This window comes from Nymphalis io, chromosome 11, assembly GCF_905147045.1.
Source record: "Nymphalis io chromosome 11, ilAglIoxx1.1, whole genome shotgun sequence".
NCBI lineage: Eukaryota > Metazoa > Arthropoda > Insecta > Lepidoptera > Nymphalidae > Nymphalis > Nymphalis io.
The window spans coordinates 7,512,807-7,531,576 of record NC_065898.1 but is presented as its reverse complement, the minus strand read 5'-3'; the positions used below and the strand labels follow the sequence as shown (position 1 = coordinate 7,531,576).

General features: G+C 32.6%; 1 protein-coding gene across 2 annotated transcripts in view; it reads left to right on the top strand.

Moving 5' to 3' along the window:
- Window positions 1–664: 664 nt before the first annotated feature.
- LOC126771914 (histone-lysine N-methyltransferase MECOM-like) overlaps window positions 665–18,770 on the top strand; it is a 99,083-nt gene continuing 80,977 nt past the window's right edge. For both annotated transcript variants that reach the window (XM_050492080.1, XM_050492079.1), the window contains exon 1: window positions 665–1,026. In XM_050492080.1, the coding sequence (XP_050348037.1) occupies window positions 987–1,026 (40 nt within the window). In that variant the 5' untranslated portion in view covers window positions 665–986. The remainder of the gene's footprint in view (window positions 1,027–18,770) is intronic.

Sequence of the window (18,770 nt, the reverse complement as noted above, 5' to 3'; positions counted from 1 at the left end):
GCTTATATATTTTTTTTATTATTTATTTATTCATTCTTTTGTTACAATTTGAACATAAGCCTAATAGGTACGTATATATACGTAACATACAAATAATATACTTTTTAAATTAGATGGCGAGTAATTAGGAGAGCCGTTTTTCCTGATAGGTACAATGTTGTCTTCAAATCCAGAGTAAACAAGTTTCTTATAGGCAAGCGTGCTACATCCTAGACCGTGTCGATGCTTAACATCAGGTAAGTCAACGGTCAAACGCTGGTCTATTAATTGTAAAAAAATAAATAATAATAATTACCTATTCGTGACTTGATATGTAGGAATTTATTTTACAACCTTTGTTATTTATATTTTTTTATTATATATACAGTTTAAAAAACGTTGTTTATATTATATATAATTTTTCCATTTCGCTGACTAATCATATATATTGGTAAGTAGTGTTTTATCACCTAAAAGAAAGAGAAAGCACGTGTTAAAAGTTGACAATGCGTATGACTTGAAGCTCATTGGCTGTTATTATTTCAATAACTCTTGTCACGCAATGAAAAAGAAATGTTGGTGGCTAGTGAAGGTAGTAGTAACGAGTTTTGAAGCGTGTGGGTGGTAGAGGCGGCCTGAAACGTTCAAGTCTTTACTGACAGTTGTCGAGCGGCCGCGGGTCGAGACAGCGCGGTCACTATCGCGTTTCCCGCGTGAAAATCGCTTTCCCCGCGTTCGCCGTGCGGCGGAGCACGTGAACGCAGTGTCCCGTCGACCGCTCGCGTGACACGCCGCGCTCCTCGCGCCGTATACTCCTGCACCCATCCTGCAGGACTACCGTACGACCCCGACGCCCGCCCGACCTACACTGCGCCCGCTTCACCAAATCTCGCGCGCGCACTGAAAACTTCTAAATTTGAAACCGCGAAACTTTTTACTAACTCATTCAGTTGGGTCATCGATTTCTAATTACGGCCAGTATCTTGTTTAACGGAGAGGTGGAGGCGATGCGGTCTAAAGCAGTGGCGAGACGGTTACAGGCCCAAGGTGAGCTACTTAACAATTGTTATTTTTTTCAGTATTATGACAACAACAATTTGAAAAAGTAAAAACTGTTACTGAACTTCAGTATGCAGCAATGTACTGTTTATGAGGATGCGCAGTAGGTATAAAAGATAAAGACAGTGTGATGCGCTCAGTGCGCTCTGCTATTGGTTGACGCCTCCCCCGCCTGACAAGATAGCAAGGGCCATCCTCCGTTTACCGTTGCGCTGTAATATACCGCATGCATAAGCAATAGAGTTTATTTTGTATTGATTTGTTGTTCGGAGGGACGATCCCTCCATTGTCACTTGTCATTGGATGAACACGGAGGAATTTCATTATTTATTTACATTATGTGCCATTTAGAAACGCTTCTCTTTTATAAATAAAGATTCATTATATTAAGTTTTTTTTATACATATATTACACTAGTAATTAAAACAATTGAATTTCGTTTTGTTTATTTGATTTAATTATTTAGTTTATTATATTACAAAATATAAAATAAAAAAACTATTTTATTATATACGGAATTATTTAAATATACACTAATTTACCTACCTCTGTAAAAAGCAATACAACTATGTTTACGGTTTTATAATGCACATTATTTATATTTCTAAATATTATAGAGTTTAAATTAGTATCTCCTTTATTTTTATGACATGACAAAATTGAATAGGAACCTTTACCTGTTTAACATTGTCTTCGCTGCCATTGTCTACGATTTAACCTCATTAAATATTAATTAGTGCGTCGACTTTTGACCGCATTTAGTACTGCGGCGAGATCGTAACTCTATCGAACGTGTAAAACTTTCCACGTTGATAATAAATGAAAATATTTCACTGATTATGTTGATATTCACAATATCTGACCGGTTTTATCGTTTGTCATTAAACTGGAACAAGAATAGCTGTTTCGAAACGCGATAGCTGAGTATGTTTATGTATTATAAACGTGAAAGAATACCTACTGTATTTTCATGAAGGAATATTTATCTGTCTATTTAATGCTCAAAAGTACATTTAATAATAAACCAACGTAATATTGACTTCTAATGTCTTGTTGTTAATATTATTTACCATTTTCCTAAACCTAAATCTTAAAATAAATATATCACAAAGAATAAGATAATTAGTAAATTGAGTTCGTTCATGTAGACAATTATCGAGTCTTTTGGCGTTTCTCATTTAGTCTCGTAATTTTATCAACTGTCCGACCACGTTTAATCGACGTTCGTAAATGTCTTTGGATCCAATCTCATCTGCCAGTCTCGTGAAATCCAATTCAGATTCTTTTGTGTAATTCGATCGATCCGTCTCTTAAGTTGTAATCTCAAAACAAATTAATTCTTTAGAGTTTGGTAGCTTATGTAAAGTTTAAAATGCATAAACAAAGGTCTGATTTCAACCGAAGTTGGCACAAGTTTACCGGAGAATATCGCTGTCTTCCATAAATAAGCTAAACAATATTCAATAAGTCCGAGGTTTATTCCTCCAGGAATAGCGGTCGTAAAGTTCCCAGACATACCTATGGACGGATCCTCGAATCATAATAACGCTGGAACTCAGCAGAATCCATAATCTTATTTTTGTACCGCACCACGAAGCGTGAATTTCGCAATTACGAGAGCATAGACAGTTGTAAGCGAATAGGGCCTTAAAGCCTCGTCACGTTAGGTGCCACTATTCCTTGTGGAGACTTTCTCAAAATAAACATTTCTTGTCTGTACACGTGCGAATGTGAACTTTATCTCGGAGACGGAGAGTTACGTGGTAGGAGCGGCCAGGTGGCGCATGAAAGCGGACTCTTTGCAGTGGGAGGAGGGCAGGTTATGCGTCGCAGATGTCGCACGGCGACATCCATTGTGTTCCCTCCTATAATTTTATCGAAGCTGATTTACGATCGATTGTTCGGCCGGTGGACAGTCGGCGAGGCGTGGTGTGCGTGCGCGAGCGCATGTGTGTGTGGTGCGTGCTTCCACGGCCGTCGTAACTTACCTGCAGATGGCGCTCGGATACGACGAGCACTCACGCCACACAACGCCCTCGTAAATTAAGAAACGTCGTCTCAACTCGTTCTTTTCAGCTTTATATTATGCATTGAAGAAATTACCGGCTCATACTTACCTCGGACTTCCTTTGTTGCGATTTGCAGCGAAAGCTCTCAATCAACAAATGTTTGTATAAGCGTAGCGCATAGCACCATGATAAAACTGTTTATATGAAAGTATTAGGTATTGTAGTGGGAAATTGTTTTCCGGTACAATTAAGATTGAGTTTCAACATTCAATAGGCACTTGTGGGCTAACTATTTGTTCAATCGATAGCACGTGAAATAAGAAATTACAGGTGAAAGCATTATGTTCGCGCCGTTAACGATTTGACAGACGATTGTGAACAATAACATGGTATTTTTACTTCGTTGAGTAAAATTTTGTTAATATAGCTTTATTGAATAACGTATTTCAAACAAGTCCACTTGTTTTAGGTTTGATTGAAATCCTCATATTACGAAATACAGTAAAACTTGTCAGTCTTAGAGATTTCCCAATTCAGAAAAAACGCGCGATAGTTTATTTTATAATAAAATAATTATATATTGACGAAGTAAAACAATTATTTAATACAATTAAGAAGAAAATGTCCGTGAAGGAAGTGGGCTCGTATCATGTTCGTTTAGTTAAATCCGTAATATTTAAATATTTTTTTAAGTTATGTATAGACATTTTTATTTATATATTCTATAACTAAAATTAATTATAAACTAAATTAAAAAACAAAATACGCATTACAAATTTATAAAAAAACAACAAATTATATATTATTCAATTGTATATTATTTGTTATATTATTCGTTACATAATAACTATCTACTTCTTTAGTTAAGTGGCTAGCTTATAAAAACTTATTAAGTTTGTTGTTGCAGCTCGGACTCTGTAAAATTGGTAGTGTTTACTCTTCAGTTCCTTAAAAAACAAGTAAAACCGTTGGTCCTGTGCCTGAAACCTTTCCAGTTCGTTTCATTAAGTTATAAGAGTGAAGTAAGTGACTTGTATTTGTATTGATATATTATATAATATATCCTGAAATCGGTTAGGATTCAGAAGGAATACATCAAAATGTCTTTTTTGATGGAGTTTATTCAATATTTTAAAATAAAAACTTGCTGTAAGTACTATACAGATGGCCTTTTTTCAAAAAATATATTTTATTAATAATAAAATTGATTAAATATATCTTTTGGGTTTTTATAACAAAGAAATATGCACAGATATAAAGACAATGGCAATGTAATACTTTATAGCCGCTGATTGGCGTAACGAGGTGATCTCACTAAGATAACCTTATCTCTGAGTCACACGCTGTTTCATAAATTTCTAACATACATAGCATTATATACACATACTGTTTTATAGCCATCTGTAAATATATTTTCACGGTATTAAATCGATATAATAAAAAAGAAAAATTATAAAATATAAACGAATACGTTTATAATTTATCATTATATAATCATGTTAGTTTTTTAAGTCCTTTAGTTGTTTCATAATGAAAACGTTTTTATTTTAAGGGAATATTTAATATTTCTTACACCACCAATGACTATGAGTGGTGCTGATGACTTACCATCAGGTGACCCATTTGCCAGTCCGCCTATCTATTTAATGAGCTGCTAACATGAGTTGGGGTTCACATGTGGCAGAACATCTGACACAGGTTTCGTGACGACCATTCACTGCCGAGATACGAGAGTACGAGATGACTACGAGCACCAAGTAAGCACGTGAAAGCTCCGTGCTTGCCCGGTCTTGAGTCAACAATCTTCGGTTAAGATTTACGTGTTCAATTGGACCATTTCCGCCTCTCAGTTAGGTTGTGTGAGTAGTTTAATACAAATGAAAAGTTATTGATTGTAATATTATATAGCATAATCTAATGATTTCCGTAATGGCATTCGAGGCCTTGACATTAAGTGAACTGCCGATATCCATTCTTTAAGTAAGGTCGTGACGGCCCCTGCAGCGTGATGGTCCATTCTACTTATTGGTAACGTTTATTGTGTTGTGGGCAGGAAAGTTCTTTGGTGTTTGATTACATCGGTGTGAGTGAGGAAAAAAATATTACGTATCTAGTAAGCGACTCTATTGTTAAGTCAATCATAACACTTAGGTACATAATATACAGATTACGTAACAGTAAATTCTACATAGGTATATGTAGAATTGATTCACTTCTTTCCAAGTGTGTACCGTAACCGTAACAGCCAGTGAATGTCCCACAGCTGGGCTAAAGGCCTCCTCTCCCTTTTTTGAGGAGAAGGTTTGGAGCTTATTCCACCACGCTGTTCCGGTGCGGGTTGGTGGAATACACATGTGGCAGAATTTCAGTGAAATTAGACACATGCAGGTTTCCTCACGATGTTTTCCTTCGCCGTAAAGCACGAGATGAATTATAATCACAAATTAAGCACATGAAAATTCAATTTACGAAAATTAAACAATTTTTTTTTCAAATAATTACCTTTTATGTTTTAGGAGATTGATTTGTTCTAACTCTAACTATTATTGAATTGTGAAACTAGCGCTAATTTCGTATTTGAATAATAATTACCTATTGTAAAGAACGGAATATAAACTCGATAGATAGTTAAACATTTACACTTCACATGTGTCAGTGGCATAATGGAATAACAGCCTAATACACAAGGCTTAAAAAAACCTACAATTTAAATATTACACATAAAATAATATAACGTTAGGCGTCATTATCTTCCCGAATATTAACAAACATAAATATATAATATACATGTATTATATAATTCTACCTTCAAAAACAAAAGAAAACTATAGTTTGTTAAAATGGCTTGTATGGTTAGTGATCCAGTGTAAAGTACAGCTATTACTATGGGTTTTTAAATTGAATTTGATTTTTGAGGTAGTTTATTAGTTCTTACGAGCACTTTTTTAAAGAAATAAGGATCACACTAAACATTTAAGGTAAAAATGGTGCTCAAGTATAAAAAAATGTGTTTCTTCAATTATAGAAGAGCAAAGCTTGCTTATTAAGGTAAGGCTAAACAAAATATAACATGAATAAACTAAGATAAATAAAAATATAGCATAAAATATATTTTAAAAATTGCACAGTGCAGATAACGCATTCTGATTGATCCCAACATGGAAAAGTTACAAGAATCTTAATAGTAAAACCATAAAATAAATGACGCCAATGTACATATTTGCGTCTTTTATTTATATTTAATCAAAACATATTGATTTAATTTACTAAAGTAGTACCATTTTGCGTGATAACCGAAGATTACGTATTCAACCCTTTTTATCATATAATAATTCATTTTCGAATAGAATAATGTCATTAGAAGCGCGTATGACACACGTACAAACGCATAATTATATATACGAGTATGTAATGTCGAGTCAGTGAGCTAATATAAAGTTACCTATTATTTTGCTAAGATTACTGAATAAATACCTCGTATTTATAGTATATTATCAGACGAGCCGTAAATCATAAACCAAATACGTATATTTTTTACAAAACTTTGTTGTGATATCACGAGCCGACATTAATTTTTAGGCCACGTAACGACTTTACGTATAGCAAAATCCATTATTAAATATAATCACTATAAATCAGACACTTTAAGGTCAAAAGCTGCTCATTAGCCGCAGAAAAATATCAAAAATCATATCAGCGTTGTGTTTTATGCTAATTATTATAAATGAACACAGTAAGGGTTATTGTCCAGCGTGCGCGATCCGATGCTATCTAGCTTCCGAGCGTCGCGCCGCTGTTATTATGATAATAGCTTTAAGACACGAACTTTATTATGAATACCACTATTTTGTGATCAATCAGTTTAACTTCATTGTGTCATATTAATTTGTAAATCGATATTTTACGCGTTCGTATAAAAGTATTAGCTACCAGTAGTACAGACTATCAATCTAATATGTTTGTTACGCTTCCTTTTTCGTAATTGTTATTATGTTTGAATTATAATGATATTGTCAAGTACTGATAAGACATCAAAGACAAGTAAAAGTAAGCGCGTTGATGTTTCCTTATAGTAAACATAGTGAAAAATAATTTTGTATAAGATAAAATTGATTTATATTCAAATAAATAAAGTATATTCAATATTTACAGAAAATACAATACAAATTAAATATATTTTTTGTAAATTCCGTAATATTTTTTTTTTCATTTCGATCGATATATTTTATATGGTATAATATAGTTTGTTTAAAGAAGCTATTTATAGAGTATGTTGGCCGTTAATTTTTTTTGTTGAAATTAATTAACATAAATGAATAATATATTTAATATTAAGGGTGATTTAATTTACCTTTATCTGTCAAAGTGGGTTATTTAAATTTATCAATAACGTATAAAGGGTTTTCAAGTTGCATTTCAAGTTCTATATAAAATATTAATTTACTCAAAAAATCTGCATTTTTCTGATATTTATAAAGACTTATCAAACAGTAACAGTAACAGCCTGTTAATGTCCCACTGCTGGGCTAAGGATTCCTCTCCCTTTTTGAGGAGAAGGTTTGGAGCTTATTCCACCACGCTGCTTCAATGCGGGTTGGGAGAATACACATGTAGCAGAATTTCAGTGAAATTAGACACATGCAGGTTTCCTCACGATGTTTTCCTTCTTCAGTCTTTTCGGTGAAGGAAGAACTTATCAAAGTTTACAGCAAAATAAAATAAAATAAATGCTTGATATTTTAATACATAATAGTAGTATCTTAGTTTACTATTAATTTAAGTCTCGAATATAATATGTATTTGGTAGCAGTACTATCTGAGAGCTAATAAGATTTCTACCAAACACTATCAAGTAAAGATTAATCGACTTTGAAGGTCGGATGGCTGGCGACGTCGATCCCTCACCAAGTCCGAACAAAGACACCGTCCCCCATCTATCACTGTGATAGCGTTATTGATAGCGCAACTATTGTTAGCCAGATGAAATATCCTTTCTATTAAACGATCTGAGATCGGAAGGACTTGATATTTCTTACACTGAAGAGTCTTCAATCTTCCAGTTAGATACTAATGTTTGAATGGTAATTATTACTATAGATCAATATGTGTGTGTGTAAAATGAATTTAATATACAAATTAAATATAATTTTGATTTTAAATACTACAATGATAATTATCGATATCTAACTCGCGTGCATTTATGATATTTATTTTCAGATAATTCAGTGTCCAATAACACGTTAAAAAAAGGAGTTGAGTTTTTTTACGGCTGTCTGACTAATGTCGTGTCGCATTGAGAATACTTTTTTTGAGGAACCACTGTGGGAACTAACCTAGGTTATAATGTATTTAGTTTAACTCAAATAGATTTTATTCTTTATAATTATAAGTCACTAGGAACACCTGACAGGTATTGTCATGTCTGGATATACCAATGTCTGTCAATCTGTCAACTTTTATTGTGATCAGTAAATAGTGCCATAGTCTCATCTCAAAGAGATACATTAACATCAGTTTTCTAAATATAAATATATTATACGGTCTCTTAATGAATGGTAAGTTAGTCATTTGAATCTTTTCTCAGACTATTAAATTATTATTTATCCCATGTTTATAAGCACATATACTATAATGGCAGTTTTAACGAAATAAATAGATAAATAAATAGAAGTAAAATATTATATGTACATAGAACATATTTAACAAAGTTGATTGTATTTTTATCCAGGAAATAATAATTATTAAATTTATTTTAGCAGCCATAATAAGTTCATTTTGACACCTAAAGACAAAACATAAATGTTTATATTAAGAGCACGAACGCTCTGAAGGAGGCACTTGGTAGGACTTCTTGGGAAGGACTTATGTTACAGAGTAATTTGATAAGGAATTTAAGATAGATACATTAACTACGTATCGCATGTTTCGCATCGGTTTACTGGTGGTAGAGCTTTGTGCAAGCTCGTCTGGGTAGTTACCAACCACTCATCAGATATTCTACCGCAAAACAGCAGTACTTGGTATTGTTGTGTTCCGCTTTGAAGGGTGAGTGAGGCAGTGTAATTACAGGCACAAGGGACATAACATCTTAGTTCCCAAGGTTGGTGGCGCATTGGTGATGTAAGCGATGGTTAACACTTCTTACAATGCCAATGTCTATGAGCGTTGGTGACCACTTACAGATGGCCCATATGCCCGTCCGCCTTCCTATTCTATAAAAAAATCGGTAAAATTACGATTTTATAAGTGCTATTTTTAACCAACGCTATAAACATTCGCCAACCGATCTTTTTACCCGTACTGTGCTAATGCGCCGTGAAACACGCCTCGCTTATTTTTTCACGCGTTTATTTAAATATCTTGTAATATTTCTAAATAATTCCAAGTGTAAAAAGGAAATATTTATCTACATAAAATATTTAATGTTAATAATAATTTGTGACTATAAAATAAAATTTTCTTGCGATTAATTTTGCCAACAATATATTCGTAAACCATAGATAGCAGTGCATACTATTCTCTTTTATTATGCCTAATATCCTCTTTATGCGTTATAATTATTTCAGTAAGAACCTGATTTAATAGGACCTATGCACGGTACATCGACCTTGAATAATAAATAAAGATTTAAAAGGAATGTTAATATTTACATAATTGTAACATAGGAGCTAAAATATGTATTATATAGAAGTTGCATATACGCCATAGTTTAATTCAAATAATAGAATATGATATTATAAGTAGGATGGAAGTACGAGTACACAATCGTTATCTGTCTGAATAACAATGTGTGTTTTTTATTTAATTTAATGTCTCCTTCACTTGGCGTAGTGTCTTCGTTTATTTGCATTCATTTTCCGAACACGGGAAGTTGTAGGGGACTTATTTGATTATATTCGCTACTAATATGGCAAATAATGGAAATAGCATAAACGAATTTTCTTCCACTTATTGGACATTATTTACGCATCAAGAGACAAATATTGCAGTTTGTTGCGGGTTCAGTCCATGTAAGGATAACGTTCTTGCAATATTTGCATTTCTACCAAACATTTGGTCAAACAAGGCGATATAATAACGCGAACACATTACACCAAGTAAAGTACCACCACCTTAAGAAATTTAATGAAAAAACATGGGTGGTCAAATATTTAGTTGCCCGTCTCCACTTTTACGGGTGTAATAAGATTTTTATTTACTTTTGTTAAAAAATCTAGTACGCAACGCAGCTCCATCTACCGGGTCCCGCAAAAGCATATACAGAAATATATATCACGGATTTTGGTTAGCGTAGGTTTCTAAAAATATTATATGAGTAATATATTATTATATTGAAACTACTTTAAGAGATTTGCTTAATTATAACATTATTATTGTTAATGGATATATACCACAGCTGGACGAAGACTTTTTCTTTTACGAAAGTTCAAGTTGCTTTCAAATTGCAACAGTGGGTTGCCAGTACATACAGCAGCATTCATTCACATAACTAAGCCAATGAGAGCACTGTGATGATTATCCGCGAATCAAGTGATTTTTGGTCAAGATCTAGTCTACAACTTTAAACCATAATAGGTAATATTTCCTATTAAAAATATTCTATAGATTTTTAATGAAAATTTAAAACATAATTTCAGATTGATATAACTGATGATGATTGATTGTAATTAAATATTTATAAAACAAATTGATAAAATTTTTAAACACTTCCAGTTATTGCTGTTGATGTCCATGAAATCCTTGACGGTTTGTGTGTCAACGGAGCGTGAGTGCGTTTGCGGGATTTGCTAAATAAAATTTTGTTAGTCGTACACGCAAGAAGTTGTTTTAGATTCAGCGAGATATTATTTTTTATATTCAGATTTTTAATTGTTATTAATATTATAAATGTTACTCGAAAATTGGTTTACGAAAAAATATTTGACTAATTTATGCAACTTTTGTTACGTATAACTTATAAAATAATATGATAATTAAATAGGAAGAATCGAAATTTGCATAGTGTGATAGGTATGCAATTTAATTTATCCACTTCCTGTATTTATAAAGAATAATTCCCAGATCGCAAGTTATGGCAGAGCATCGTAAAGTACTAATTGGTGATAAAGGTGGTAATTGGACGCGGCTATCGGCGCAAGCGCACTAATAAAATAGAAGTTCTGTATCGCCTCTCTTAACGATCTATACACGATAACCTTATTTGACTTTACCTGTATTAATTTATGTTATGTAGAAGTGAGCTAGATAACAAATATTTGATATATTAAATCTGTAACGTCATCATATACCTTCATCCATAGTCAAGTAGCTGAGTAATAGATTGATTTTGTTGGATTTTCTTTTAGAGTTAAAATATTTTACTGTATATTCTTAAATGTCTTTATATACATATATTACTGTATTAAGTTTGTATTGATATTTTTAGTATGTGTGTGTTTAGTATTAGTTATTATCTGTCATTTAAATACTTTTTAATAAAAAAAAAATGAGGGTTACGGCTAGAGAAATTCCGCTAATGGATTCTTTAAGCAAAAGATAGAGAAATATAGAAAAGAAATTGAAAATGGATTGACTACATGCGTTGCTTTAATATATACATAATATGTCATTCTTGTTATTAAAATAAGTGTAAGGAAACATAGTGGAAAAACAAAATTAAAAATGTTTCCATGTAAGAGCAAAATAAAGACGCTTCATCTTGCTATAAAATTTAATAATTTAATTGCATGAACCATAATTGCATAGAGACATATTTTACTTTAACACAAATGTTAAAAGATTTTGTTTTGTAAAAGTTTGTCGTTAAAGGCATGGCACTACTGAAAAAATAAACAAAATAGGTCTAAATAGGTATAAAACCTTCTTAGACTATAATAAAACAGGTTAAATATTTTTGATAAGTAATATCGTTAAAAATGCTTATTAAGGCTTGTTGGGCGGACCTCGATTAGCCTTCGTGACTTTTGACTTATGGCTGACCGATCTTTGATGCGTGGCCATACTGACCATTCTTACGATATGGATCAACACTCGCGGTATGAACACCAAACGATAAATATGACTATTATAATCATGTTTGTGGCCTTTTTCATAAATACTTAGTTAAAAAATATTTATTATTCAACTTAAATATGGTTATTGTAAAACAAATATTTTATTATATTTTTAATTATACTAACTAAACGCCTTGTTTCGGTAGGGTGGTTAAGGCTTGAGTATACCTACAATTACATCGTTATTTTTAGGTGAATTCAATAAAGAAGAAGGTTATAAATTAGATGGCTACTTATTTTATTCTGAGTAGGCTCTAATATTAGAGCTAAAGTATTTTTTAAAAATAATGTTAAGCTTTAGGGTTGATTTAATTTTAATATTAAAATAAAACCCTACTAGGAAATAAAACTAAAATAACTTGGATATTCTTTGTAGTTCTAAGTGGCGCTGTGCCCTTTTAGTAACTCCTTTACTCATTTATATATGAAGCATTAATATATATTATAATGTACCAATAAAATTGTTTGGTTAGCCAAGTAAGGCAAATTAAAAATAGCATATATTGAACATCATACTAAGTATTCTTGTGCTCCGGTTGTAGAGGTGAGTGAGGCAGTGTAACTATGGACATAATAGTTCCCAATATTGGTAGCGCATTGGTGATGTAAGGAATGGGTAATATATCTAACGAGGCCAATGTACATGAGCGGTGATGACCACTCACCTATATTATATAAAAAAATGATATTAATAGACTGATTAAGTATTGCAAATGTTTATATAATTTTATATATTCAGATCTTATAAATAAAACTATATATTATTAAGTTTATAGCTGACGTTTTGAAGTCAGTATTTGAGTAAGCATTTGATTTATACTCGAGAAGTATACATCAACTTATAATATTAACTTGCAGATTCAGTTAAGTCAATAACTATATATGATATCGCTGGCAAATATTGCATTTATAAATGATTTATAAACTATGCTTCAAACGCTTTTACTTTAATTTTTAAATAAATCCGTAATCCGTAACAGCCTGTGAATGTCCCACTGCTGGGCTAAAGGCCTCCTCTCCTCTTTTCGAGGAGAAGGTTAAATAAATATAAAGATCATATTAGAAAATCCTTAATAGACATGTCAAACTATTGTATAGAATCCTAGATGATTGTATCGATGTTATGTGAAGCATAATATGTGTTTTATAATTCATCTCGTGCGTGACGGTGAAAGAAGACATCGTAAGGAAACTTGCGTGTGTCTAATTTCACTGAAATTCTGCCGCATGTGTATTCCACCAACCCGTATTGGAGTAGCGTGATGGAAGTTCCAACCCTTCTCCACAATAAAGTAAAGGAGGCCTTAGCTCAGTAGTGGGACATTCACAGGCAGGCAGGTTACTTTACTTTCTTTTTTAATGTCAATCAACAGAACAAAGCCGATACTTGCTCGCCTTAATGATGTAGGTAATTAAATCGTTCGCAATTATTAATTATTCTACAGAAATTATTTATAAAGCGCGGATAAGACAAACGAAAGACGGCGTTTAGTATGCATTACTGCGGGTTACGTGTGTAAGGGTAGTTATGGGACTAAGAATTGCCGAGGTTTTAATAGCTGTAGCTAAACGCCAAGTATTTGCTGAGTGAGGTGAGCCGCAATTAAAATTCAATTTGCACAAATCAACCGCTTAAACAAAGGAAAACACTAATGACCGTTTTCTTTGTTTATCTTAATAAATATTGTTATTGTATGAAGAGGTCTTCAATCTTTGTATATATAAACTGTAAATAAGGTTGAAAGTGATCGCTACGAAAACAATTTAGCTTATTGCTGTATTATTTAGTTAGTGAGGCGTTTCACTTGTTTTATTACCCGACAAGTACGTGAAAGAAGTTTAATAATTTTATTGTTAATGTATGAAATATATTTAAGTAGCTGGTTGATACGAAATCATTTTGTATTTGCAAAACAACCCCTCATAAGTCACTTTAACTTCCTATTTGAATTGAATATTTTGGCACCGCTGTTGTTACGAGACACTGGTTATGAGGGCTTATCTGCTGACTCATTCGTGCCACTTTCCAGCTTTCGTGACGGAATTCGTAGGATTTTCATGTAGACCACTTGAAGTGATTGTGTATTGAGCGAGTTATACACGAAAGGAAAGCTTCTCTTGGTCATTGCGATCAATAAACAGTTCTTTTAGCGCATAAAAGACATTTCATAATGCTTTCCAGTTTTAGTTTAGTTATATAAAGATTTTTTTCAATGTATCTAATGTTATTGAAAATACACAATTTTTCAATAATTTATGTTTATGTTTTAAAATTTGTGTTAAATGTATTAAATTTTTATTGTAAATAAATTATGTGTAATCAATAGTATATATAGACTTAGTAATAAGTTTTATGTAAAGCAATATTTGTTTGAGATAACTTTTTCGACAAATAACAAGTAGCCGCGTAGCTCTTTCCTGAAATTCATTAAAATTCATTTATCGTTTTCAAATCATAAGACATAATGCCTACTAGCCTAAATTATAGAAAATTACTCTTTAGGGGTAGATAAATCGTACTTCATACCTTCACTACATCTACCTATAAGATGCTTTAAACAAAGAAAACAATCTAAGGGATAGTGACAAAGGTCAAACGACTCCAAGCCGTTACAAATTATCAACTCATATTATTATGAAGTACAAGGACACATACAATTTAGTCATTAAATTTTATATTTTAGATATTATCAGCCTTAACGAAATCTGAACGTCAAACAATAATTTAATTTTTATGATATCTTATCTCGATCTAAGGCATATTTATCATTGAATCAAAGCTAGGCTAGCGTAAGGGGGTTAATTAGGTGGCGGTGGTCACGCATGTCGCGACTGCTATCTTAGCGAACATATTTTCTTCATTAACTTGTCCGCCTTCTACGTTCTTTTTACGTCGTTGTAAAAAGCTTAAGGTCTTTTCATATTAGAATATTCGCGTGTGTGGTAGCGTAAATCAGTGGATTGTCACTGTGGTCGACTTATAATTTTATTGTCGGAGGAAGGCGACACGACAGAGTGTCACGCGAACGCCTCACACGACATCATGCGGATTCAGCTTTTATTGTCCGACCTCTAATTACGAGTTATTTCAAACTAGATCTTGCCTAAGATTGTAGTCTAGACCGACTATTGGGTGGACCTTTCGTGAGAGATTAATTGTACTGTGATGTTAAGTGGATGATTACGTTTTTGATGATTAGCTTCGGAGTATGTCTCGCAGTGCTATTCTGAAAGAAGTCATCGAATCTTACTCGTAAAAATTTTGAACCCATTAACGGTGACATGATAATTTAAAGCGCATATTCTTTAAATGTTATAATAATTATTATAGTTAATATCGCATATCACTTTCTTACATTTTATAATGTTGTTCTGGAATGGTTTTTTCGTCACAAAATATCAATTGAATCTTGAGGTGATAGTGTTAGACGAAATCTTAATGCAAATAATTGTCAATAAATTTGTGAAATAATTAATTATTTTGTTTATTAAAATTTCCGTGTTAATGCTGTAATTACTTAGTCATGTAACAAACGAAAGAATAATATTTTTACGTTATTGCGGTTATTTCTTTGCCATGTCTTTAAAAAAAGACGCGTTTTTTTATACTATATTTTATTTAAGTTTAGCTTATGTCCTTATAGCAATAGCTCAACTAAACCAATTGACTTTGTACTAACATACCTTTAAAACCAATATTCCTGTGACTTGAATATAATTATTACTAGAAAATTAAAGTCAATGTTAAAAAAAATTATTGCTTCTTATCTAAATAACTTTTCTTCCATGAAAAGACTGAAGTATATAAAAGTAGGTTGTCCACGCCCCGCGGCCATTATGCGACAGGATGTCGAGCGGTCTAGCTAATAGGTGTCATTACTGTGTCGTTCAGAAATTGCTTCACTATCGGACGAGTTATCACGATTTTATAGGCTTAGATTACATGCTGCCGTTTATATCGTCCGCTTAGTCTATATAGCTTCGGCCACGCCTACCTTTTACTTCCAAACTATTTTTAAATAGCTTAATTATTTTTATGCATATTCCTTTAACGCTGTAGCCAATGTTTTTTTAAATTATATATCAATTATATGATATTTCAATAAATCATAAATTCGTCAGTTTAATATTATTGCATGTAACTTTTTACTCGGTGTTAGGGTCTGGGTAGGTATCTGGGTCACTTATCAGATTTGAAGAGTGAGTGAGCCAATGTCTCATAGAGCCACAAGAGACACAACATCGTAGTTCTCAAGGTTGATGGCGTATTTGCGATTTGCGGAATGGTTATATCGCCAATATCTATGGGCGTTGGTGGCTACTTACAATCAGGTAGCCTCGGCCCGCCTACCTATTTCCTTAAAAAAGTAACTATAACATCATAAACGTACTTGTCTTTTTTATAAACAGTTTGATTTAAATATACAAATGATTTTTTTAAACAAAACGGCTTCTTATTTGCAACACTTGTTTTATGTTTAGCTTGAATTCAATATAACTTTACTTTTACTATGCTTGCGTCAAAAATGTATTTCAATAGCTACTTATTAAAAAAAACAATAAGCTATTTTATGACGCGATGATGTCCTTATGACTGATTTAAAATCACTCAAGGGACGAGGTTCCTGGTCCAAATCCCATAGCGTTTAATAAAATGTATACATGATAATATAATATCCACTGTCTCGTTGGTCTAGTAGCTAAGATTCCCGTGACTTGGGAAGCACGTAAAGCCGTTGGTGCTGTGCTCGAAATCTTTACGACCGGTAGAGAATAAGAAATAGAATGCATTTGTGTTGGCGCACACACCTCTGCACTAGATGTCCTGCCCAGTTGGTTATTTGCTCTTAAGATTTGCCGCCGTGGCCTAAATCGGACAAGACATCTGATTGATCATCCTCAATATAATGTTATAAGACAATACTCGTACATAAACCGTCGAAACGAAACCGTCGCCGCCCGTTATAATATGCATAATTAATAAAAATAATCGTCACAGTGTGTTTTTTCTTATCCAGATATATTTTTATAAATTTTTTGACACATTCATTTTGTTTTGATGGCTACACGTACAAGCATATTGAATAATCTTTTATATCATTTGAAGATCACAAGTCACAGGTTGACTAATCGACTATCATATAAGTGATATATAACTAACATCATATACGTTTTAACTAACTTTATTCTTGTGCTATACTGGTTAAACTTTCATAGCAATACTAAGTATCGACGCTCACTGGATTTTTCTGCATTACATATCCCGACTTTTTCCGTCGCTGATGCTTCATAGATAGTTAAGTCTCGTAAGCGGCGGCGCTGCTACGTCTATTTTATTTATATTTAAAAAAAGTTTTATTTTAAATTACTTCCTTTATAGTCCGTAAATTTTTCAATATTACATGTATGTAATGTTATATGATTATAATCTTAATAATTTATTAGTAATATAAGTCTGAAAAATATTTTATATATATCCATATGTATTATTTAAAAACGTATTATTTAATAAAATGTTTCGTGGCGGATAATTTATGCGGGACATTAATATTCTAAGCGCGATAATGAGCGTTATGATAGCTGCCTTGATAGATACAGGAGTATTTCCACCCCCGCGGCTTATGGAAATGCGAAAATCGAATACCATGTTATGTAACATACAAACAAGCCGTAATAAATATATGTGTATATGTCAAACGGTCTGCCCTGACTTCGTTTGATTAGAAGTTTTTATGATAAATGGTACATTGTGGTAATAATTTGAAAAATAAACATTGAAAATTGCATAAGATATCGTAATAGGCCCGCCCACTGCTGGGCTAAGGCCTGCTCTCTCTTTTTGAGGAGAAGGTTTGGAGCTTATTCCACCACGCTGCTCCAATGCTGCTCCAATACACATGTGGCAGAATTTCAGTGAAATTAGACGCATGCAGGTTTCCTCACGATGTTTTCTTTCACCGTAAAGTAAGAGATGAATTATAATTACAAATTAAGCACATGAAAATTCAGTGGTGCGTGCCGGGGTTGGAACCCACGATCATCAATCGATTAAGGTTCACGCGTTCTTACCACTGGGCCGTCTCGACTTTCATAAGATATATCGATTTTAAATTTTGTTGGAATTCTATATTTTTTTCTATTGTATATTTATTGATGTATGTTTGTATGAATCTTGTATGAATTACGTGGTGCCTATTGCATACCTTGAAAACGTTCATAAAAAATTCGGATTTAAAATTATCTCTTCGTTGGGTACCAATGAAGGAAAGCATCCTGACAATATCAATAATGCTTCTAACCTTATCTCAGTTATACCTTAAAAATAAATAATAATATCACCAACTTTTTATCCCAGTACAGTAGATTAGAACTTTTTACAAGAACTTCACTAAATTATCCATTTCTCTCCAAATATTTATTCAAGAATAAGTACAGCCGTTTTTTTCTAAAGTATCAAGATCGAACCTCTAACTTGTATATATGTTTTACTATATTATGTACAAATGCTCCGGTTCGTAGAGATTTGTACTATATATATATAACATTACTAAAAGCTGTAGAGTTTGTTTAAACGCGGTAGCTAACTCAGGTTCTACCATTCCTGTTTGAAAAATGTTTTCTCGTTAGACAGTTCATTTATTAAGAAACATTATAGACAATAATATAAACT